Raw genomic sequence first — 24,212 nt, 5'->3', positions numbered from 1 at the left:
AATAAGTTAAAAGCTTTGGAGGGATTACACCGCCTTATTGAGTCTGTGCCCAAAGTCCTTTGAGGATTCCCATTGACTCCAGTAGGATTTGGTTCAGACTTAAGTGTATAGAATTCCCTTAAGTAAACTTTTTCAAGGCCCATATGTGCTGCAGTACTTATTGGGCTCTTTGTTACTTCTGTGAATAGGAGTGCAACCTTTACACTTTCACCAAAGTGCACTGATTTACAAAACTAATTCTCCTCATCTGGGAAGAGATGAAGTTACCTCCTGACCCCTCCCAACTCAGCTGAGAGGTTGATCAAGCAATTTCTGAGCCATGTTCATTTTAGGCAATGAGCCATAAATAGAGCAACTTTGGAGCTTCTTCATAAGCAGATGCCCATAAATGATGATGGGCAGGGTACACATCTGAGGGTGTAAGTTGTTCCAATTCATGAGTCAGTGCCCAAGCAATATTCTTTTCACCACTGCTGAATCATTCAGATACCCACATTAGAAGATCCTTTAGTCAATGCACATAATGAAAGTTGCTATGTTAGCGGATTGCAAATTCCTGTACAATAAAGTAATATTAAAAAAGAATCTATCTAGGCTTTGTTTTATACGCATCCTTGGTCATGTGAGGAGAGGGAGAGAGAAACAAGATGGAAGAAGATCATATCAGGCTGTATGCTGTTTGTTATCCTGCTCATCGCTACCTCAATTAATAGCATAATGTGCCTTTCCTGCTTCTAGAGCTGGAGTTTAGCTTCTGGTAACCTTGTATCCCAACCCTGTTGTTCAAAAGGAGAAAATAAAATGAGTGAGCAGAGCAGTTTGATTGACAGTGCTATTTTCTACCTATATTTTAGGTCACTTCCTGGGTAACAACACTGTGATTGATGTACTGAGACAAGCAGGATTTGAAGTGGAGCACACCCCTCCTGGACAACCGATTGGAAAGTAAGCAGCTGCCCACAGATTATTAATCATTTTCTTTCCTTATCTTTTTTTCTTCTCCTTTTTTTTTTTTCTGTAATGAAGCGAGATTATTGTCTTAGTAAAGGAAGTGGATGAGGGGATGTGGCACCTTCCATTCCCACCCAAATTCCAGACAAAAACTGTGCTATAAAGCATCCATAATATGAGCCTGGAAAATTAGGGAGCTTCAGTGGCTGTTCCTTTCACTTGTGAACATTATTCCTATCGCAGCTGCTTAATACTACCAGATCAAGGACACTGCAGTTTCTTCCTGTTTTCAAGAAAAGTCTTGTTCTGGTAGTTTGCCCCATATTTTTTTTTTCTCCATGGGTTTTGGTTGCTTCTCCAGTGCAGAACAGTGAAGTGCCACCAAATTCCTTTCTCTGTCAGGCTATCTTCTTCAGGTGGGATTTCAGTTTTGCCTGAAGGACTGTGTTGAATGTAGCAGATGCATCTTATGTTCTGGATAGTGAGCTGTACAGGTAAAAAGTGTTTGAATATTCCCCAAGCGTCTCCATCCATCTGATCAAGTGTAAAGCAGGCAAGGAAGACTGATACCAGGCTCTGGGCAATCTTCATTAGTATAAGCTGAAGTACAGCACAAAACTGTCCTCAGCTACTGAAACAGATTTCCTTCTTTCCGTAGACTTCTCTTTCCTGACAGTTCAGATGATGTCTTTGTTTGCTTGAGGTTATGAATATCTTAGAAAATAAAATTGGAAGAGGTGTTGAGATACTGTTAGGCTTGCAAAGTTAACCTTTTCCCTGCAATCCGCAGATAACAATTGGCTGAGATTTCCCCATCATAGGATTGTTATCCTCATTAGGATAAAACGTTAGCAGCATGGTCCTGTTCCTGGGGAGGCCAGCATGACTTAGTCCAAATATGAGGCGAGTCTCAGGATGGTGGAATTAATTGGGGGGTTAGGAGATCATGTCTGAAAAAACTATGTTTCTTGTACTTGGAAAAATCTGTCAGATTCAGCCTTGTTTGTGAAACAGTCACAATGATTTATATAGAATATAATATGGCTCAACTGTATAAGTGCCTTTGACAGAACATTTATCCTAAATGATTCTTAGAATATGTTGAGCCATAGAAGCCCGGTCTTAAATAACAATGGGAAGAAGTGGAAGAAAAAAACTAACACAAAGCAGAGCAAATATTCAGAGGAGGTTTAAGAAGCACTTGTGACAGTGAGGAAAAGTCAATGTGACACAGGAAGAGCTGTAAACGCCTTAACTGCCCGGAGCTTAAAATTTTGGCTAAAATGAATCAAAAAGCCTGTGTCTGAAAATACAGCAAAACAAAATCCAAGCAATCAATAACAACAGCTGAGTTTTACAGTTCCTGCAGGGATGCAGTTCCTGCATTTCTGACAAAAGCTTTCCTTTCAGGGAGGTATTTTCCGTTGTAATTTTCATTCAACTGAAAGTATCATCATGAAAAGTATTTAAGCTGAAAACTGTGAAAATTCTTAATTTATTGGCTGCTTGCAAGTCTTTGAGAAGTGTGAGAAAGACCCCAAAACAGTCTCTGTTCTTTATGGTCTTGGGATATGCCTTTGTAAGTCATCACAGGCTTGATGGAACACGATTGGGCAGGAAAAGTGAAACAGTGCCACTACTTAATGTTGACCAATTTGCAATGTGGGGGTTTCTCTGTGTATATCAACTTTGGCAGCAACATGTCTTTTCCATGATGGTCTTTCCTGAAGTTGTCAGTTCCTGGGGAAAATGTGTCAACATATATACAAGAGCTGCTCTGAAAGTAATACCTCCTGTTTTATTACTTTGGCCTCCAGTGTCAGAGGTGGATGTTGGTGGCATGGCAGTAGAGGCTGAACCTTCCCACCATTATTCTGTTACATTTTGTCACCATATGGCACTCCATGTGGAAAAAACTGCACTCATTGACATACATCAATGCTTGCTGAATGTTTATGGAAAACCAAACAGTGGATGTTAGTACAGTGAGGTGGTAGGAGGTGCATTTCTGCAGTTGCAACAGAGAGAAAGACAAAGCATGTTCTGGATAACCATACAGATTTTTATGAGCGTGACATGCAGGCTCGTGTGCATCACTGGCAAAAATGCATAGCTAGTGGTGGTGACTGTGTTGAAAAATAATGATCTGTAGCTGAGAATTTGCTCTATCAAATAGTGCTACTGGGTTCTTTGTCATTTTTTCCTTGGAAATATATAGGAGGCGTTACTTTCAGACCAACCTATTTACAATATTGATGTGCATATTTGACATATGTTGACATTTGTGAGTATTGGACTGAGTTGAGAGAGGGCATAGTGGTTGTATGTAGTAAATAGCAGTTGTACTCTGTAAAGATGAGATGTTCTGTTAATGAATCTGTATGTATTCCTATGGTCTGATCATTTTTGTTTTTCCTTCTGTTGTTCTTTTTTTTGCTTTTCTCCTTCCTCTTTAAAAGATGAAATTTGAAAATAACTACAAGGGCCCACAGGAGGAGATGTTTTTGAGGTATTAGCTACACTAAGCCTATGTATACACTGAATAAACACGTAAAAGCTCAAAACAGATTTTGAGCTGTTTGAAGGAAGAAATGGTTTTATGAATCACTGAGATGCAGGTGGCTTTGTCTTATTTCATGTATGGCTCCACAAGAAACAAGACATCTTTCTCTCCTCTGCTTAAACCCATAGAGACATTTCTTTGAAGTAGGCTTTGTAAAGGAGTCCAGCCTACTGCATTGCATTCTGGCACTGGCAGCTGAAAAATCAGATGGTTTTCAGGGAAGGTCATCTGGACTCTAATGCAGAGAGTTGAGGAGGGAGCTGTGGACAGCACATGGAAAAAATGTAAGGAGTGGAGGAAGAAAAAAAACAGCTGCATGCTTATGTTTTGGCCAAGGGAATTCAAAATTCTTGTGTATATTATATTCTTGTGTGTATTCTTGTGCACATATTGTGCCCAGAAAAGCCAAGAGGAATGATTAGACCTGGCATGCAGGAACTTCCAGAGGTCTATCATATCTAGACTAAGGTTGGTTATGGCTGATTACTTTGGCTGCTTCGTGACATGAAGTGGCATGAAGCTAGATGGTCTTTCTCAGGTTAAATCAGAAGCCTTGTTTTTTGAAATGATGAAAGTAACCTTAGCAAAACACCAGTGCTACTTCCTACTTAATGAGAAAAAAGCTGGTTTGGTTGGGTGTTTTGTTGTTGTTGTTTTGTTTTTGTTTGATTGATTGTTTTTGTTTATTTGTTTGTTTTTTAGCTCTTTGTTCCTACAGTAGTATAATTACTGTTATGATTGAAATGATCAGTAGTCTGAACTTCATTGTTCAATATTGAGCATTATGAAGCATTATTGTCACAATTAGGTGGGGTAGCATGGAATCAAGTTTAACCTCTACCATCCATTTCAATTTCAGAATGCACAAGAGAATACTCTTTAGAAAGAAATTGTTCCCATGTTTCAGAAAAGCCTTGAGAAGAGCTGAACAGCACAAAAGCAAAGCTGTCTCAGCTTTGTTACATTCAGGCTGGGTAAAACCAGGTGGTTTTTAGCATCTCGTGTCCAGAATGCTTAGCACACGTTATTAAATGGCTCATCTTGAAGACAACCAAGGTGCGTACCTAGAGTTTCATTTTTCTTTTGTCTAGTGACAAGCACAATTTTGAGCCAAGCTCTTACTTTCTTAAGGTGCTGGAGAAAAGTAAAGTGAGACTTTGGCAGGCCGGAAGAGATAGCCAAAACATGGGGGATTTTCATTGCTGCAGAATGAGTGAACTGGAAAGGAAAAGTTTGTGTAAAGTACATTTAGGTGCTGTAAGGTATTTGGGAGCTCTCACTTGATGGATTTCTGAAATGCCCTATCAGCTGTTATTCCACCTGGTGGTTCTATGCTGACTTTTCTGAGTCCCATCTATAACCCCACTAGCTGACTATTGAAAATACCTTCTTTAAAACTCAATCTTTTTCTGTAAAAAATACTCTCTTGTACTCAGAATGCAGAACCATGCTGTAAACACTTAAGGACTTGTCCTCACATTGGCTTCATGTATTTAATTCAGTGCCTGATGGAAGGTGTCCTGAATCTATTTGCCTGAGAAACATCGGCATTTGTATTTTCTTCCTATTTTGTTGGCCTTTGCTGTTGTCCCCAAATAAAAGCACTGGGAAAGGAGAAGTATCTCATTGCGTTGCCCTGAGATGAATAAGAGGCAGTTTTTATTTCTGGGGTTCAGACCAATTGGCTGTCCTTGGCAGGCTCTTTGGAGAGCAGAGCTGTCTGGGTTGTGGAGAGAAGAGAGAAGGGAGAAAGTTAGATGGATTCCAGTGACTTGAGCAGATAAGGGGCCACAGCTGCTTCATATTTAATTGGAAACAGCCAAATTGCAAGATCAATTCAGGAAGCACCTGTGTCCAGTGATGACTCTCTATTGTTACTGAGTTCTCAGAATCGGCTTTGACCTTCTGCCATGTGTTGAGCCTTGACATACTGCAAACGCTTTTCTAGGCTAAAAAAAACACACTGCTGTGCTCATTTCCATCAGACTTCTCTTTCAGATATTATGTTCAATGCTGCCTTCTTTCAAAATGGGAGAATTCCTGACAGTCTTTCATTTCTGACCATCTGAGAATTTACTGCAAACTCTCAGAGCTCTGCTGTAGAAATTAATTACCTTTCCTCTTTATGGTTGAACTTCCTGGCCCAAACGAAGCAACGTGTCTTTGCAGTTGTAGCTTCTCCTGTTCTTTCTGAAGCAAAGAGCTTGCTCGTTCTCCTTTTCCCACAGCATCCTACAGGTGACCCTGGCTCCTCAGCATCAGTTCTGTCTCATAATGGAAGTTTTTTTGCTTCACTATGAATGTTTTTTTGTTTCCCAAAGGATGAAAGCACACCTGATCCACACATTGATGCAGCTTTTTCATTCCATCCAGATTCATGACTTTTAAAATCCAGTGTGCAAAGCTGGGTGGAAAGTGTTTGGCATGATGTTCCTTTGAAAGCCCTCTGGAGACTTCCAGATGTTGCCATGTTCCTTGGGACTGCTGGGCAACTTGGCCTTTAGGGTGGCAACCTGAAAGGGTTCCTCCACTCTCACTGTCATGAACCTCTTAGCTCTTAGTGTTTGGGACATCCTTGGCCTGTTAAAGTTTTCCCAAGTTAAAGTGAAATAATTAAGATTGTATTAGAAAAGAGAAGAGAAGAATCATAAGACCTATGGCATTTCCATTGAGAACAACTGAATTAATTGAAGGAAAAAGAGCTGGGGAGATGTGATGCTATTCTGGATCTCATCTCTTCTGTGACAGGGAAAAATCCGTGGGTGGAATAATCTCCCAGTTGGGATGCTGCAATTCTCCTTAATCTTATTGTAAACCTTTGGATCTTTGACTTGATCTGAGCCTGAAGATCATACTCCCTTCACAAGCTTTTTTGCCCTCAGAAGAAAACCAAACCCATTATTTAGGGGTTTCCTCTGACAGTGTAATTTACAGTAAATGGTGTATAGGGATTAAATGGGGTTCTTCTGCGTGCATTGGCAAATTTATTGCTTCATCTAATACTGGAGAATATAACAACTTAATGCTTACAACATTTTGTCATGAAAATACACACATTACATTTTCAAGGGTTTCCCACGTACTTTTCAAATATCCTCCTTTGTGATTTAATTTTCTTTGTCTATAATTACCTTACATCCACAAAGTATAAGGTCTGAGCCAATCAAAGTAACTAGTGGAGGTAAAGAAATTAAAGAGAAGCTCCTAGACATGGTAGAGAAGCAAAGTCAACTTACAAGTTCTCAGCCATGGAAATTTAATTATCCTGTCACTTCCTGAGCAACACATTGCCTTGGGCCAGTGTGTCTGCATGTTCTTCAGGCTATCTTTAAACGCTAAATGCCTTCTGCAAGAGTGGAATTCAGCAACTTACTACCAAAAAAAAAAAAAAAAGAAAAAAAAAGTGTAAGCTAATTCATGGTGTTGGTGAAAGAATACAGAACAGAACTTCTCAGGAATTTTGCTTGACTGTTGTTCCCAGTGGGCCATTTACTGTTCTCTGTAATCAGATTTTGTCCTTGGCAGAATTTAGTTTGAAAAATGGATTCATTTTCTATACCGTTCTGTTCCTCAGGAACTTGCACGAAGGGCCATAGGGGAGCCTGGGCTTGCTTCTTTTTGCTTAAGGGCAGCTTGCAGAATGAACTGTCCTGTAGCTTGTGCTAAGGTTCCTAGGTTTTCGGCTGCTTTGCAGCCCATCGGTCTTAGGAGATTTGGATCTCACGCTCTATCAAATAATTGTCAACATGGAGAGCCTGGCAGGCTTAAAAACTATCAGAACTTGTTCTTTATTTCTCAGCCAAATTTTTGAATCCTTCCTTCCAAAGGAAAGCTAATTTTTTCATCCTTTTTCTGCTTCCAGCCAACTCTTCTTATTCTAATGTCATTAGTGTAAGATTAAAATTCTGGCCTGTAGTTGCTAGAGATAAAGCTGATGCAAACTGCTCACATCAACAGCAAGTCTTTTATCAGTGCCAGTAGCTGCTAGAGCAGGGTCATCATTGACACGAGATTGTTGATGATTATCTCCTATCTTTGATTGTGAGGATCCATGAAAGAATCATTAGAAAATGGAGGTTATGCTCATATAATTACTATAGTCAGTGTAAAAAGACTGACATTTCTTGAGCAGAGCTTATGAGTTTCTTAGCCTTCCCAACTTGCTTGCAGTAGGCATCTGGCTAGTTTTAGATGACTAATCATTTGAGATTAATTCCCCTCCTGTTTGAAGAATTTGGTCGAGTCCCCTTTGGAACCCTTTGGAAAACTGCACCATCCTCTCTACAGCATTATATCAAAACAGGGAGATCACATCAATTTTCTGTTTGTGTATTCAGCCTTTGGATTGATGGCCTCAGTCCCAAGCGATATCAATCTGGGCTGAAGTGCAGCTGTACTTTGTAACAGCTCAAGGGGCACAAAGGTATCAAGTGGCATTGTGTGGTTTGAAAGATGTCGTTTATCTAAGGAAGTTTGTGGTCTGTTTGCTGTCATTCTGTCTATGCAGTGCTGACTTCCCTTACCTTCACTATCACATTGTCGGGCAAAGAGACCTCACACATTAGGCTAGATAGCTTTTCCTCTTCCAGAGCTGACTGCTCTTCTTTCAGCCAGGAGGTCTGTGGATTGTGCTGCAATCAGTAGAGCTACTTGATTCAACATGAGTGTAATTACTTGTAATTTTGCCTGAAGAGTTCCTAAAAGGAACAGGACGAGAGGGTAGTCAATGACTTTTTTCATCAACACTTTCACTCAAAATTCTTTTGGAAACATTGTTGTAAAAGAAAAAGGGTTGGAAAACAGTTTTCTACTGATAAATACATCTTCCATCTTCCATAAGTAATCGGGTGTTTATAGTGCAAGTCTCACTTTCCAAATGAGGTTAGAAATGATCCAGAACAATTCTGTGACCACTGACATAGTCAAGTCACACCTTGCAGATCTAATTGTGGAAACCTTTGAAATTTGCTTAAACTTTTCTGAATTGCCCCCACAAGTAGTGGGTCACTCTTACATACATATGAGATAAAATCTTGTGCCATTTCTCATCTACTTCAGTGCAGAATAGTCTCACTTTTAACAACTTGTGCTATCTCAGCAAATCTGAGTGGCTTTGGGTTGGCCCTGACCCAACTTTGGATCAGAAATGTCTGTGAAGCATGGTGAAGAGTCAGACCAAGAAAGAATGTGTGTCAGTTGCTCTTCCTAGTTAAGTGCTAGGAGCAGGAACAGGACCACCAAAAACATAAGTTCTTACAATAGATCTAGTAAATTAAGAACAGTGCATATATGAAGCTCTTGTCACAGGGAATATCTTGAAGTCAGAATATATTTTCCTTGTCATAATCATTGAATCATTTTTATTAGAAGTCAAAGTAAATTCCCCTGCAATCTGTAAAATATGTAAAGAGTTCAATTCATAGAGTAAATCATGTGTTGGGAACACGTTACCCAGCTCCAGATCAGATATGCTTCAGAGAAGCTTTCAAGTTTTAAAAATTTTCCACAAGCTGAATTGATCTCCAGAACCTTTGAAGGGTTCACCCTTCTCTAGAGCTCATGCTCCGTACAAGTCAATGTCATTCCAATATGTTTCCCATTTCCTGGGAATTAAACTGCTATGTTTGATGACTCAGGACTCCCTAGCAAAGCAATTCTAATCACTTACTCTGTCTGAGGCAGCCTCTGGTGTCTCAGAGGACATGTCTTCTCATGCACATGAGAATGATTCATGATTTCAGAGCAAAGGATCAACTCTGTTACTTTTTTTTTTCTTCCCACAATCTAAATTAATAAAACAAATTTCTATTAATGGGTGTTGAAAGACTTTGGCATTCTACCTTCACTCCCAAATGCTCTACATTCCAGGGAGAATGAAAAATGGACCTGTGAATAGAAACAGGAGGGAGGAAACACAGATCAGATGTAGTGTATACATATAGACGTAATGGGTGTCGACTGATACAGTGGAAGGACATTCTGAATGAAGACAATGCTACAGCATTGCAATTTCAGAATTAATACATGCAAAGACTGACAGGAAATAGATGATCTTTCTGGACCTCAGCCTTGATTTCTCTTTCATGTTAATTGCATGCAGTTGTGATTCTGTAAAATTGATCCTTTGCCACTGTGACAGCCCTTGAAGACTCCAACTTAACAGTGGAGGCAGTGTGAGTACTTAGAGTACTGTGATTATTGTGAACCTGGCAGTGCCCATATGTCTGCCACATCTGTTTATATCAGCCTAAATTAGTCTACAATTAGCCTGCATTTGCACCTGGTGTAGCCATGAGTCCTACTGAGTTCAAGAAAACAGTTGGTCCCACAGTCTTGTTGACTCCAGCAGTTGGTCCCACAGGGCATCGGTGTTGATGTGAGGACTCGGATTTCAGTATTGCCCACTATTTCTGCTGTTTGGAGAGTCAGACCAGCTCTCATCTATACAAGTGCCACTGTGCTTGTCCTGATCAATGAGACTTAATTTGGTGCTCTTGTTTGTGAGTAAGAGTACAGTGAATCCTTTCCATTGACTTCCATTAAATATATCAATTCAAGATTTTCCAACTATCCTGCAGCAAATCAGCAGCAAAGTTAGAAGAGTCCACGTGCTTTGACACCCAGATTCAAACCCTGTGCAATCTTGTGGAACCTTGTGGAACACAAGATTTGAATCTAATCCCAGTTTCACAATTCCAGATTACTCTTGCAAAAATAAAGGCAGTCACAGAAATGGCTCTGTCAAGATAGCACATCTCTGTTTATGTTTGAACAGGCAATATGAATCTGAAGTTTCTGGTAATCAAAGTTCACATTTGCAGAGTTTGACCCCCTTGTTGCATTTGAAGTGAGTGCAGCACTTTGAAACAAGGTGAAGCAGGAATAAATCAGGATGAAAAATGCAGAGCGTTAACTGCATGAAACCCCCCCTGGAAAGACATGGCTGGTGTTCCAAAGTTTTCCATAGGGAGTGCTTGGAAGTTGCATACCAGCCTATTTGTGGAAAGCTAAACAGTTCCCCGGAGTCATTGATATGAAATGCTTCCCAGATAAACACTTCCCTTGTCCATTGAAGAAAAATGATACAGCCTGTCCAGAGCTCTATCACAAGGGACCGCACTGGGCTGCTGTTCAGCCTCTGCGATGCTTTCTGCTGGTGTGGAGCTTTGCTGAATGCTATAGTTTGTGTAAGTGCCAGCATCGTTAAGCAAAGGCCAAGTTATGGAGTGAGACTGAGGCGATCTTCAAGAGCTTAATAATGTTATGTGCCCCTGTCCTTGTGTCTCTGTGCTTTATATACCCCTGAAACATAAACCCCAGTAGCTAAACAAAGTTCATGTGGATCTTGAATACATTTGTGTACTGTCTCCTCATGATTTCTGAAGAGGAAAGCAAGCACTGCTTGCTGAAGGGCTTAAGTATACCTTAATCTCTCCCAACTTTGGGCAAGCATGGAGTTTTGCCATATGTCCTTTCCCTCAGTAGTGTCACCCAGGAGCTCATTAACTAACAGTCAATGGATGCAGTAGATCCACAGACTGTTGAGTTTGGGGTTTTTTTGCAATCTTTTTGTCAAAGTAAACCTTGCTTTGCATTTCTGCCGAGGCAGCTTTCTGCCCCCAGAGGCATGTGATTTCTTGCTTACATTAAATGAGTGTTTTGCATGTGTATCGAACATACGTGTAGATGATGGGTTTTGGCCACAAGTGAAATGGGAAGTGCAACTTCTATTGACATTTAGCAGGCATAGAGTTCTTAAATCCCTGAGGCAACTTTGGAAACATCCTCCTCAAGTAGAAAGGATATAGACTTCAAGCAAAGCAGAATTAGCAGGTTATTGTGTTTGTTTGTTTTACAAAAGGAGACACAAATTTACATCAGTTTCTATGTATTTAAATGTTTATATTATGCAATCATTGCTGAATGGTCTGCAATTCCCACTCAGATCAGTGAAAGAAAGCAAATGATACGCACATTAAAACTCTCAGATGAAGTCATGGAACAAGAGACGTTTTGTTTTTTAATTAAAGGCTGGAAGATGTGTCCTGAGAAGAGGCTTGAGTTTTGTCTAGCCTGGACAAAAGAAGGCTTTGAGGCTACCTTACTGCTCTCTGCAACTTTCTAAGAAGGGGAATGGAGGGCCATGTTGGTTTCTTCTCTCTGACCAATGATAGGAAGCAGTACAAAGCTGCACCATAGGAGGTTCAGACCGGACATTAGGAAAAATTTCTGTACCACCACGGAGGTCAAACACTATTAAAAGGCTTCCTGATAAGGAGATTGGTGCCTCCTGCCTGTCTGTGTTCAAAAGGCATTTGGATGATGCCATTAATTCTGTGCTTTAACTTTTGGTTAAAGTGTTCAGGCAGTTGGACATGGTGATCTTTGAAGGTCCTTTCCAACTGTTCTGTTCTATTCATTTTCTTCTTTCAGCTCTGAGGTGCCCCGTCACACATCCCTCTCCCTTTGCTTTCCCTTCCCTTTCGAGAAACCCCTGGTCAGTATGAGAGTTAAGGGTCCTGTGAGTTCTCTAATCATTGGATCTAAGTGAGGGCTGAACTCATACCATTTCTCAGAAGTTCTTTCTCCTTCCTGCATATTTTTATTCCAAATAAGGACATAATCTATTGTAATACCTTTGCTGCTTGGGATATTTCTGTTACTGTCAAATCCTTATTGGAGAAGGGGGAAAATAGAGAGACAGACAGACTTGTGTGCATGGTGTTATCTTTTGGGTAGGATGCTCATTTAAAAAGACCACTGCTGGAAGAGCCCATGCTTCAATTCAACATAACTTCTCTGTCTCAGAGATCCCAGTGGGGCAGCCCTGAGGCTTTGTTCTCATTGCAGAGAGATGAGTCAGATGAATCATTCTGTGGTTTTAATTAAAACATTGTATGTGGGTAATATTTCAACAACAGAGGGAAGCAGTTTTGCAGCCTGGCCCACGCATCCCCTGCTAGCACAGGTTCTCTTAAAACCCAGTCAATTTCTTCTCACTACCTTAATGTGAGGTGGGGAGTTTATTCCTATGGTGGGTGGAATCCTGGGGCACAAAGAAATTTCTAATTCCCAGAGGGAAACTGTGACAGCACGGCTGTTCAGTGTTATTTAAATGACTAACCCCCAAACCATTGGGCAATCCCTTCCCTACAGGGATTTGATGGGCTGTGCCTGGACTTGTTGGGGGCCTGAGATTTCCTATGGGGACGTTTTGGTGAAGGGTTCATCCCCAACTGGTGCTGCAAATTCAGCACTTACAGTGTAAGGTGGTCTGAGATATAGGAGTACTACCTATGAAATAATGAGGGGAAAAATGAAGACCTTTACAGGCGAACTGGGAAATAATAATGCTCAGTGCAGGATAGGAAGGCAGAAGCAAAAGCTGAAACTGAGCCCTTCTTCCTCCAGACCCTTTGAAAATGAAGTGTGTGTTCCATGTGCCAGAGATGAGCTGATCCCATAAGGTGAAGGAAGGGACAGTCTCCGTGGACAGATAAGATGGTTCACTTGAATAAGATCTATATTCTTTTAATGTAGTAACTTTAGATTACCAAACCTTTTGAGAACAGAAGGTTCTGGTTCCTGCCAATGCCCTGTCTAATTTCTTGCGGTTTTTTTTATTTGACAAATTAAATCTGAAGAGATTATTGTAAGAGCCCCTGAGAATGCTTGTCAGCACCCCTACAGTGTGGTGGGCAGGAGCCTCTCATTCCAGAACTGGCGTTGGAGAGAGATGATGGAGATGAACAGTTTTCTTGTTCTAAGAGGAACAAGGCCATCATGACTGTAGCTAGCTGGTGTGCTTTGTCTAAACTCATTAACAATCAGTCATTCTTGTGGCCTCAGATGCTTCATAGATCTTCAGACTGTATTTTAAGATTTAGTCTCATTGATTTCAATTAACAATGAGAAAAAGTAAATAAAGTATCTCCTTTTCTTTCAAAAGGCATCAACAGCAAGTTACATGCTTCATTAACAGAGAAGGATGGATTTGTCAGGCAGAAATAAATATTTGATAGAAGCAGTTTCGTCAGCATGAGTTAATGTAGAGTGGGAAATCAAGTGAAACCAGGATAATATATAGATAGACCTTATGTGTAGTCATTGAACATCAGATTTGATAAAACATTAGACATTAAAGCAAGTGGATTTTGAAGGAAGAGTTCTCCTGTTTTCATTGTGTTTCAAAGGCTCTGTCCATTACTGTGCAGGACAAATGCTCACAGACAGGTAGAAGTGTCTGAATAGGATTTATGATAACAGTTTAGCTCTTTTCTTGGAAGCACTCAAGCTTTGTGATAAAAACAGCACAGATGGGCTATAACAGTATTTTGGAGAAAGGCACAAAAAGGCACACTGGCTCTGTGTTCCTTTTTATAGCTCAGCAGCCACTAATGGTGAAGCAGATGCTTTACAGCATCAGCTATAGAGAGGAAAAGTGAACTCAGTGTAACTGAGATGTTGCATCTCTTACAGCATGATCTTCTTCTGAGGGCTGTTTGGTTCCACTCTTCTGCCTGCTGCTCAGTCTTAGTGGCCCGTGTATCTCTTCTGGAGGCATTTATATGCCTATGTGATCTATCATCTTGCAAATATAAGAGCTTAGGCTGAACAGGAAACTCAATGAAGACAAGTTGCCATGCTTGTACAGATCTGTGATACACACGTTATGCCTATCTCACCTTTGTTAGAGCCCAGTTTCACAACCATCAGGGGAAGGAAGTGAACAGCATCAGGCATACAATGAAAAGTCTGCCCCTATTTTAAGTCTAAAATCTGTGAAAATGCACCAAGCTAGACATTTAGTACCTTGCTCAGTTGATGTCTCTGCAGAGAGTATCTTTTTAAGATGTGATGAGAAGCATGTATTCCTGCAGATGTTTTTCTGTCCAGAGGATCCAGTAGAGAAAGGAAAGTTGTTCCCAAAGGACAAAATCTGGGAGGAGAATTCAGTTTGGATAGCAAGCAAAAAAGACACAGACAATCATTATATATTAATAGTAACTCTACTGAGGAATCAATAAAATTTAGCAGCCAGTTTTGAGGTGTTCCTTTTTGTTTGTCAGTCTTCTAAATCTCAAAACCTGTCTGGATGACAACTGTTGGGATTGAACAAATTCTCTTTTTTTTTTTTTATATGCTTAAGCAGAGGTCTGGATTGTTTTGGGAATTGTACTTTTTCAGCTGAGTTTGCAAACATGCCGTTATCCATGGATATAGTGTCAGCTGTGTCCCAAAAGCTGACTTTGACTGGAGAGGAGCAGACAGCCATAGACAACAGGAGCTCCATTAAAATAGAAAATAGAAGTAGAAGGGGGATGAGTTTTGGAGAATATTTCTAGTTTGATTATGGCAAGTGGAGGAGAAAGAAGGATGTTTTCTAGTCTCTGGAGTCTGAGTTCATAACAGCTGAGATGAGTTAGTGGCATTTGGTCACCATTATCTATTTTCTCAGACACTGACCAAACCAAAATGCTCTAGAATTGGCTCAAAATCGAAGTCCAAAACAAAACTTCACAAAAATCACAATTACACTTCAAGAAACTCACTGTTGCATATTGAGCTGAACTGGATATAAATTTTATGCTTTGCAAAAAAAGTAATGAATGATGGAAGTTAATTTCCAGCACCTGAAAAATCTATTGTGTATAATTAATATGACATCACCTCAAGCTAACATTGAAAGCTCTGAAATTTTTATAAAGAGGAAGCAGATTACATTGCCCAGTTATTAGTCCACCATTTTTCTTTATTAAAGTAATACATGTGTGCTTATTAAAAAGTTAGGTTAAAAAGAAAGAGTAATATATTTGCTTTTGTTAATAATAGTTTTCAGGGGAAAAAAGAAAAAAGTGTGGAATAAAGCTTGAAAATACTTCAGGTTAATAAAAATGTGAGCCTAAATTGTTCTTTTGTTGGGTAATTGTGTCACTTAAGATTCATCAGAAAACTTATATATTATTAATCAATTTGGGTGGAAGTCAGGATTTCCCCTTCAGAGATAATGCTCCAGCATTTGCTTCTGCAGGGAAAAGCAGAAGAAATATTGAAAATTCTTGGCAAATTCCGCATGCAAAAATTCATTAGAAGATTGAACAATTAAGTTAATATGAAATGACAGATCTTGTAGTGGTGCATGGGCATGCAGAAGTCATAATTTGAACGCCTGGCCCTTTTTGCCCTGTGTGAAGACTTTAGAACAAACCAGATGAGGCAGGACAGCTGCAAAGTCGCATGATCCCATGTTGAGCTGGGATGCTTGAGTAGGAGATGGACTGTCTTGGGCTATAGGATACATATTCTACCTATATAAGGGGCTGCAAGCACAGCTTCCATGAAGCAGTGAGGCACCAAAAGAAGCAGTATTGTGAATATCTTGCATAGGCCGCGCTATCTAGGCATTAATAGCTTAACGCTAAAAAGGTACGGTGATATCAGGACAGCCAAGATTTGGAGTATAAAGTTTGAGATGAGGTTTTGTTCTCTTTTGTGTGCCTCAAGAGCAGGGAAGGATATTTATTACTGTGGAAGATGGAAGCAAAACTAGAGAGTCAGCCCATTCCTCCTCTGTGGGCACAGCCCATCTTCTGTGGCTGGAGTGTGCTGCTTATACACTAAAGTAGTGCGAACAAAGGATTATTTAGTTCAGGAACTGAACCATGAAGTCAAGAAAGGGGAAATAAGTTCAGAGCAAATTGAAAAGGAATATTTTGAGGACATCTTTGAAGCCAGCGTTGGGTTGTGTTGGTTTTTGTCATTTTTATTTATTAGCTGGATTTTGCTTTATAATCGAGATCAATTTTTAAACAAAAAAGGCCAGTTTGTAGCATTTAAGTCTTTGAAAACAGAAGACTCAGAAAAATAATCAAAAGCTTTTTTCAGAAAGTGCTGAAATTAAACATTTTGAATTTGTGAAATGAAAGACCATTTGAAAATGTGGGAATGGCATGTTAGAGACGTTTCGGAGCTCTTATTTTTTCTGCAAATTCACTCAAATTGCAAAAAAAGTTTTTTCTACACCCCAATTGTGCTCCACTTTTAATGAAATGGAATAGCAAAACCTCTACACAGATTTTGCATTTTATAGTTCGAAACTAGGAAAGAAAATATTAAAATCCATGGGAATATCTTGACCTCACAAGCTTTTCACTTTGTTTATGCATAGAGTTGAGGATTTGCATTTATATGTTTGTACAGAGAACTAAATTCCCTCTCAAACTAAGGTCACAGTCCTTGGAAAGCAGTGGTTCTTCCCAGACATACGCTCTGATGTGGCTTTTGAGTCCGGAGGTACCATCCAAGTTTTTGGTGGACTGTAATCTAATTTAATTGCTTAACCTAATTTAACTGATGGTGAGCTGTAGAATGGTGCAAAAATGAAAATAACTTCGTTTCCAAATTCTGTTAAGAAATGGCAATGCTCTAGCTGTAGTAAACAAGCCGAAGGCAAGAGTATGCTACATAAAATAACCTAATTACGATTAAGCCAATCAGAGCATTTTCCTCAGATGAATAGGCAGGCAGGGATTTGACAGGTACTCCGATTTAATTGTGTGGAAAACGTGTATGTGCAGCAAAGTGCTTAAGAAGCTTTATCTCATGGATCAGGTTCCCTGTTGTTACTGAGCAGCAGTGGAAGTCAGTTGGCTGTAAGAGGATATTTCTGTGCAGATCTTTCTCATCAGCTACAGCAAGGGCAAATTCCTGGCCCTGCTGAAGACCATGGGAGGTTTGATGTTGAGTGCCAGTGTAGTAGAACTCACCCTAAATGTCACTATTAGTACCCTGATGGCATCAGTGCGCAGAGGTGTGTTGGCAAGGTTTGCTCTACCTGGTGCTCCTGAGACAGTAATGAATTGAATGTTGCAAATATCCCCATCATTGAAGACAAGGTGTGATGTTTGCATGGCAGCTCCAGTTCACCCCGTGGAAGTGGTATTCAAGTCTAGAGATGGTCTCAGCCCTCTGAACTGTAGAAACTGGGAAGCTGTTGGGAGGGCAGGAGCAGTGTTTTGTCTTGGGCAGAGAGAAGGGCATGTCTGGACTCCAGGATGGCTTGGGGTTGGGTGAAAGTGGAACCTTAGCAATTACAAGCCGGAGGATTATGAAAGTAAGCTAGTACAAAACTTTATGATGTTAATTTCGTTTTCTTGAGCAGATTCCTTCTGTAAGCCTAGCAAATCCTGATGATGAGACAAATTTCTATTATCAGTGCCAACACAAAGGCACTAGAAACCGCAAGACAGAGGAATGCTGAGGCAGTCTAATGGAGCGTACAACTCTGCCTAAACTACTCGCATGTTTTGTTTTGTTCTTTTAATTCTTGAAAAGAATTAGAAAAGGATGGCAAATCCACCAGAAGAGAAACAAAACCACAGGGATCTTTGTCTGTGGATTAAGCACTTTCAAGAATGAATAAGAATAAATGCTTCCCTGTTTTCACTGTTCTGTATTCTAGGATAAAGAAACCTAAGTTACTTGCTGAGGTATTCTGATTTTCTTATTTGGACTTTGTGATTTTAGAGAGCATATTTCACGGGACTGTACATCCCAGTGGAAGAAATTAAGATCAGGTATGAGAGAAACACACCTAAGGGTCTGAAATACTTTGAGTTTCTCAAAGATGATCCCATGTGGGCATTTACACTTAAAAATGGGTGGAACTTCTCAGCCTGGAGTTGTATCGAATTACTCATAAAAAATCTCTGAGGTCTTTGTATGGACCAGGATATTTGGTCCAAATATTTGGGTATTTCTTACAGTTTTTTGAGAAAAGGACTGCAGCCTCACAAAGTGAAAACTAGTCCTGCTTTTCTCTGGATTTAAAAATAACTCTGTATCTTGGAAAGCTGTCTCAGCAGAAGTGAAGGAGTAAAAAAAAAAAAGTATATTACATCCCCATGGTTTCATGCAGTGCAGCTGTGCTAACAGTGTGTTGGGAAGGAAAGGCATGAAATAGTCCATGAAATAATCAGTGAATCTAATGGTAAAGCTTTATGCAGTGAAGAGACTGATGGCTCAAGTATCCTACTGCAAATAACCAAGGGAGAGGGAGAATGGTGCCATCATTTTCTAGGGGAAAATATCCAGAATGCAAATACATTCTAATTAAATCAGTGGGCATCTGATAGGAAGCCTACCATAAATTACAAAATCTTTAAATACTCATACAATATATTTGGATTAAATATGCATATTCAGATGGATTGAAAGTTTTATTTCTGGTTAAATATCTGTAGAATGGTAATCAGATCAGGGAAAACCATGCCTCTAGATGTCATTAAGAATTCAATTTTAAAAAATCATTCCGTATAGTCTATAAGTTGATGACTGGCTTTCAGTTGTTCTTGCTATATGTTTTTTAGACCTTTTAAATTTTTTCTATACTGTGTGATTATATTTTAAATTATTTGAAGAGATGTTGAGTCTACAAGTATTTATAGAGAGATATTTCACTCCTCCCATGCGCAGTATTCTAAAACTTCAATATAGTTCAAAACAGAGAAGCGAGCATGTGTCAACATACAATCTCCAACAGCCTTTCTTAGATCTTGAGGTACTCAGTAGTAGTACAGGAATAATGGAACATTATTGACCAAATGTAATGCACAGTTGCCACAACAGATTTATTCCCTATATGTCAACTCTAAAGAACAAGTGGTTAGTTTATAACCCTCCTTGGGTTTCAGCATTTTAACGTTTCTTCAGTGTTTATTTATTCTCCTCCCGAAGAATGTTCTGGAATATTGAGTTTACAACCTGTGGCTCATGTGATGGTAGTGGAAACAATTAAGCCAGAAGCTTTCAAAGCCAGCACTGGGATTTTGATGCCCAAAGTCGTTAATTTTAATAAGAAGTGAGCTGCTGTTCCTCTTAAGTGGTTTCTAAAATCTCAACCCATAAAAACACCTCTCCACCGATTCCAGTTTACTAGGAGTTCAGAGCAAGATAAACATGTGTAACAGAATAGTAGGTGTTAAATGGTGGAAAGTATGTGTTCAGATGTCTCTAAAAACATTCAAGGAGCAGAGTGGTGGCCCCAGGGTTTTACTGGCAGATCTAGTCTGATGTGGTGGCTGCTCCTGCCATCGTCATCTCAGGGGATTGCAGATGGGATCTCATTGCTGACTGATCAGAACGTGAGGTGGAGTTTTGTTGAAAACAAGTCAATGGAAAGAGAAATGTGGGCAGTAGATCAGTTTCAGCCATGATGTTCACACTGCTTGTCAACTTTGTTTTCTTGCATCTGCTCCATGCTGTTGCCTTCTTAAGATGTTTCTGCATGCCATAACCTTTATGTCTACTGTGACCTGGAGGATTTATCCACTGCAAATCTGTGAGAGCCTTTCCTTCTACACGACTCTGCAGATGACATTGCTTCAGCCATGGGTGGAGTGACTGTGATCTGTGTCTCTCAGTCTAAGAAGTTGTGAAAACTTCAGAGAGTTCCAAGATCTCTCTTGGAGAAAGAAAACTGCTGCAATGATGAAACCTCATGCTCAACATGAATCGTGGAAGAAAGTCTTACTAGGAAAAAATAGCCAGTACCAGCAGATCTTTCTGTAATGTAAAATAGAGCATGGGATGAGTATGAATGAGTTTGAAACTGATTCAAGAAAAGTCTAAATGCTTGGAGAAGGAAAGGAAAAAAAAAAAAAAGGAAAAAAACCCCACAAAATAGGGATTTTCTTGTCTTTTATTAATGAAAAGAATGTTCATTGGAGAATTTTAGAATTGATTTAAACAAGCATCTTTCTTTTCTGCATCTGTCATGTGATCTCTGAAAGATATCATTACTGTTGGCTACAGTGACAAAATTACTGCAGTGTTTGCCAGTGAGTCTCTCTCCCAGTAGCAGCAATTAATGCTCAGTAGCTGTTGGAAGGAGCTGTAGGTAAAATGTGATGCAGTAGACAATGATTCTGAGTGCTATTGTAATGGACTTCAAAAGCACATAAGAAAAAAAAAAAGGCTGCCATTAGTAGTAGATGTGACTTTTTTTGGAACTAAATGTTCCTTAAATTAAACATGTGGTTTCACTTGCGGTTCATTTTGTACATTGTCACCAATGAAGTTTAGGATTTCTTATTACTTTTTCTTAAAAATATCTTGCTGGTTTCACTCAGGAGGCAAAACTTTTCACGTGGCTTTAATCGTTTCTGTCATAAAAGCGATAGCATCCATGTAATAGAAATAGTTTTGCAGACCACAGCTTCATATTGGCTATTATTTCTCTTCCATTTTCTTTACCTACAACTCATTGGGCCATCCCAGAGACAGAAAAAGTTCCTCTTTCGCAATTAAGACCAAATGGAAACTTTTGCTGAAGTTAGAAAAAAAAATCACTTTGTGTCAGTACTGCTTTATTAGATTTTTGTCTCAGATATCTTGGCTCTCAAATGCAAGCTAACATGGCTGCATATCAAAGAAGAGAGTTTATACTGACTTTTTTTTTCTAAAATTAGTGAAATTCTAGAAGATGAAGTCAATAGAAGGCCTTTTGCTGCGCAGTTCAAGAGTGATGCAAGAGATGGTAGTATTTCAAACAGAAGTTAAGAGCTCTGGTAGTATAGCTTCATGGTGGTCCTAGAGAGGCCATTTACCTCCTTTTTTTTTGCTTCACTTCCCCAGTACACAGAAACTGCTAGAGTTTGGGTCTCACAAACCTTATCCCAGCAGCCTTTCTATTATACTGTGCTGTTGTCAACAGCCTGGGCTTCCCTGTCGCTAGCCCTAATTTGGATGAATAAGTGTAATTATTGTTGCAGTCAAAACAGTGATTTTTTTCCAACAAATGATGTCCAAAGTTGTAAAAAAAAAAAAAAAAAAAAAAAAAAGGGAACTATTGTTATCTTATTTGGGGCTTTTTGCATCTTTTAAGGTATTCGTTAATTAACAAGTTAAATATAAGCTAAATAAAATATAAGTTAAGAGTAGCTCTCCTCAGAGTTTTGCTATTTAGAGTTTACTTGATAGTTTTCTAGGAAACACCACTGCTGTGCTTCGTCACTGTTCCAGAGCAAAAGCCTCTCTCGTGGCACACCTTAGCAGCTAGCAGCACTCAACAAGAATAGTCCTTTGCTTTCACCTTTTCTTAGCATTATCTCTCAACTTACTTATCAAATACATATCAAATATGTTTTGCAGTTCAAGAATGACCAAGATGAGTCCTGCCTTACAAGGGTCCTCAGCAACAGCCCTGCCTGCTCTGCAGCTTTCTGAACAGGTCCCACTGACATCTCCTTCCCTGAAGCCTCTACAGATGGATGAAGAAGACAGCCTGTCTCCTCATCTCTTGTTACCAGACAGCATCAGCCAGCTGGAAGAGTTCGGCAGACAGAAGAAATGGCACAAGAAACAGCACAAACACCATCGCCAGAGGCAGTTCAATGACCTCTGGGTTCGGATAGAAGACAGGTGAGTCATAACTTTTATGATTCTTGCCCTCTTCCTGCTGCCCTTTACAGATTCCAGCTTTGTTGAGTCGACCATACAACAGGTTGGAGAAAAGCTAAATGGGAGAGATGAGGAGTAAGGCGTTGTTTTTGGAACATAAGGAGGAATTCAGAGGAAGGCTAATAGGAATATTTAATCTAAAAGTCAAGAGCAAAAGCTGATGGTTAGAATGCTTAAAATAAGAGAAAGTACGCTAAAAAAAAAAAAAAGAAAGAAAAATATTGTTTCCCCTTCTTATCCAGTAATAATTTTCCAATCTTTACTGTCAGTTTTCAGCCCAAAGACTGAGCCATCTTCCAAACTTTAAGATTCTGACATATCTAACTTACCTAACTTTCAATCTTCAATATTTTGATATTGAAAGTATTTAACACCTCCAACACCTCTGTTGTTGCCTTGGAAACAACAAAGTTAAGCATCCTGAGTCTAACCACACTGGGTGTGTATGTATCTGTCTGACTGTCTAACAACTTATCTATGTATAGCTTGTTAGAACCAACTTAGGGTATGTTGCATCTGAAAATCACAGTACATCCTTCAGAAGTATTCTGAATATTCAGAAGTATTCATTGCTGTATGTTTCTACACCTGGGAAACTGAGGAACAGGCAAAGTCATTCCCATTTTCACAACATCTAAATGCCTTGCATTCCAAACAAGTCAGAGTTTCTTACAAGTTTCTCCTTTTACCAATGAAAAAGGCTCTCTACATACTTCTGTTCTGTATTTTTTTTTTAATTATTTTGTTCATTCTTTTTAAAGGAGCAGTTGCCTTGCTTCTGTTGTGTTTTATTGTATTCTTTTCTTAGGATGAGTGATGTAAGTGTTGTTGTTACAGCAGAATATAATAATCTTACTGTGGTAGGATTATTCTGATGCTGATGCCAGCCTTGGTAAGGAGGATTGTATCCAAATTCATTTGTTTTTTTCTCAAAATTTGTTCAGTGTTGGATTCTCTCTGTGGAAGATGTTTTAGCATGAGGTAAAAAGCATCTGGTGCTATGTGTTTGGCTGCCCCAAAGACAAGGGGCTTCTCTGTTCATCTTCCACCCGAGGGATGCCAAATGTTGGTGTCCCAGCATTTCACGTGGGTGTCTGATCCAGCTCACTGCATGTGTAATATGAGTGAAGTCCTTAAACAGTAAAGTCTTATAAGAGTTTGGCAGTTAGCCGCGTTCCTTCTGCCCTCATCTTATCTATACAGAAAGGATATTGGATATTGGGCCTGATACTGCTATGGAAATGTGCAACTGGGGACTTCAAGCTGCAGTGCTTGCATGGCTTTGGCAGTCTTGTGTTCCTTTTGTTGTTTTTATTTCAGTATTAAATATTCCTAGAAAAAGTGTTTCAAAGGGTAGCTCTCCAGGCTAGAGTTAAATTATTCACTCTGCGCTGGTGAGAGATTTCATCTGAACTGAAACCTTTTATCCCTTTACTTCCATTTCAGAGGGATGGAGATTGGGATGAGGAAACACAGGTTTCCGTTCCCACCAAGCTGGTGATGAACCAGACACTGTGTGTCGCCTGCTTGCTGAAAGATCCCAGGGAGATGTTAGTGGGAGATTACAGTCCTAGAAGCAAGGAAGGGCTGGAGGAAGGGAAGTTTGCCTTAGTGCTTTCAGATGGCTTTAGTTCTTCTATACTTCTGGAGTAACTTCTGCTGTTTTCCTGGAAACAAAACAAAACAAAAACTACAAACTGTTCAGCTAAATCAGAGACTCAAAACCAGCCCTGGTTTCTTCATAAACTGGCTGGGATCTCAACTTTCATAAACTGCGTGCTGCATATTCTGCTTTTGGCAGTCGGGTTTCATCAGTTTTAATTGCAAGCTGGACCTTGCACAGGGCAGTAAACAGTGTGTTCTTTCTAACTGGTTTCTTTCTGATTGGCAAGGAAAGAGCAGAAATTTGTGCCTGTCCCTAGGCTTTGATGCATGATTGTTCTTGGGAAGAAACAGCTAGGGTGACTAATATGGGCAAATAAGTGTTATTTGTGCAGCAGAGAAACACATGGACTTGCATCATGTTACCACAGTAAAGTTCATCAGCACTGAAGGGTGAGGCTGTTAGCACTCATTTTGGGAGGAATCTGGTAGTACTGGAAGCTCATACTTGGACCTGACTTAAATTGGAGCACCGTTGTGTCTGTCTACAAAGCCACTCTGTGTGGACTGAGCTCTGTTCATGTAGTATTATGGCTTTCCACATGGTTCTTCTTCCTATTTGAGTTTCCTAACTCAC

The 24,212-nt window shown here is 39.7% G+C and overlaps 1 protein-coding gene across 1 annotated transcript in view; it reads left to right on the top strand.

The window, feature by feature from the left end:
* Positions 1 to 24,212, top strand: part of TRABD2B (TraB domain containing 2B) — a 257,477-nt gene that overhangs the window by 212,222 nt on the left and 21,043 nt on the right. The window contains exons 5-6 of the mRNA XM_042820189.1: positions 855 to 945; positions 21,665 to 21,934. Coding sequence (XP_042676123.1) covers positions 855 to 945; positions 21,665 to 21,934 — 361 coding nt within the window. The remainder of the gene's footprint in view (positions 1 to 854; positions 946 to 21,664; positions 21,935 to 24,212) is intronic.

The sequence above is a fragment of the Centrocercus urophasianus genome, unplaced genomic scaffold (genome assembly GCF_019232065.1).
Source record: "Centrocercus urophasianus isolate 14NV4802_14NV808 unplaced genomic scaffold, USGS_Curo_1.0 seq_18, whole genome shotgun sequence".
Classification (NCBI taxonomy): Eukaryota; Metazoa; Chordata; class Aves; order Galliformes; family Phasianidae; genus Centrocercus; species Centrocercus urophasianus.
The sequence above is the reverse complement of the archived record's forward strand: the minus strand, read 5'-3'. Positions and strand labels throughout refer to the sequence as shown.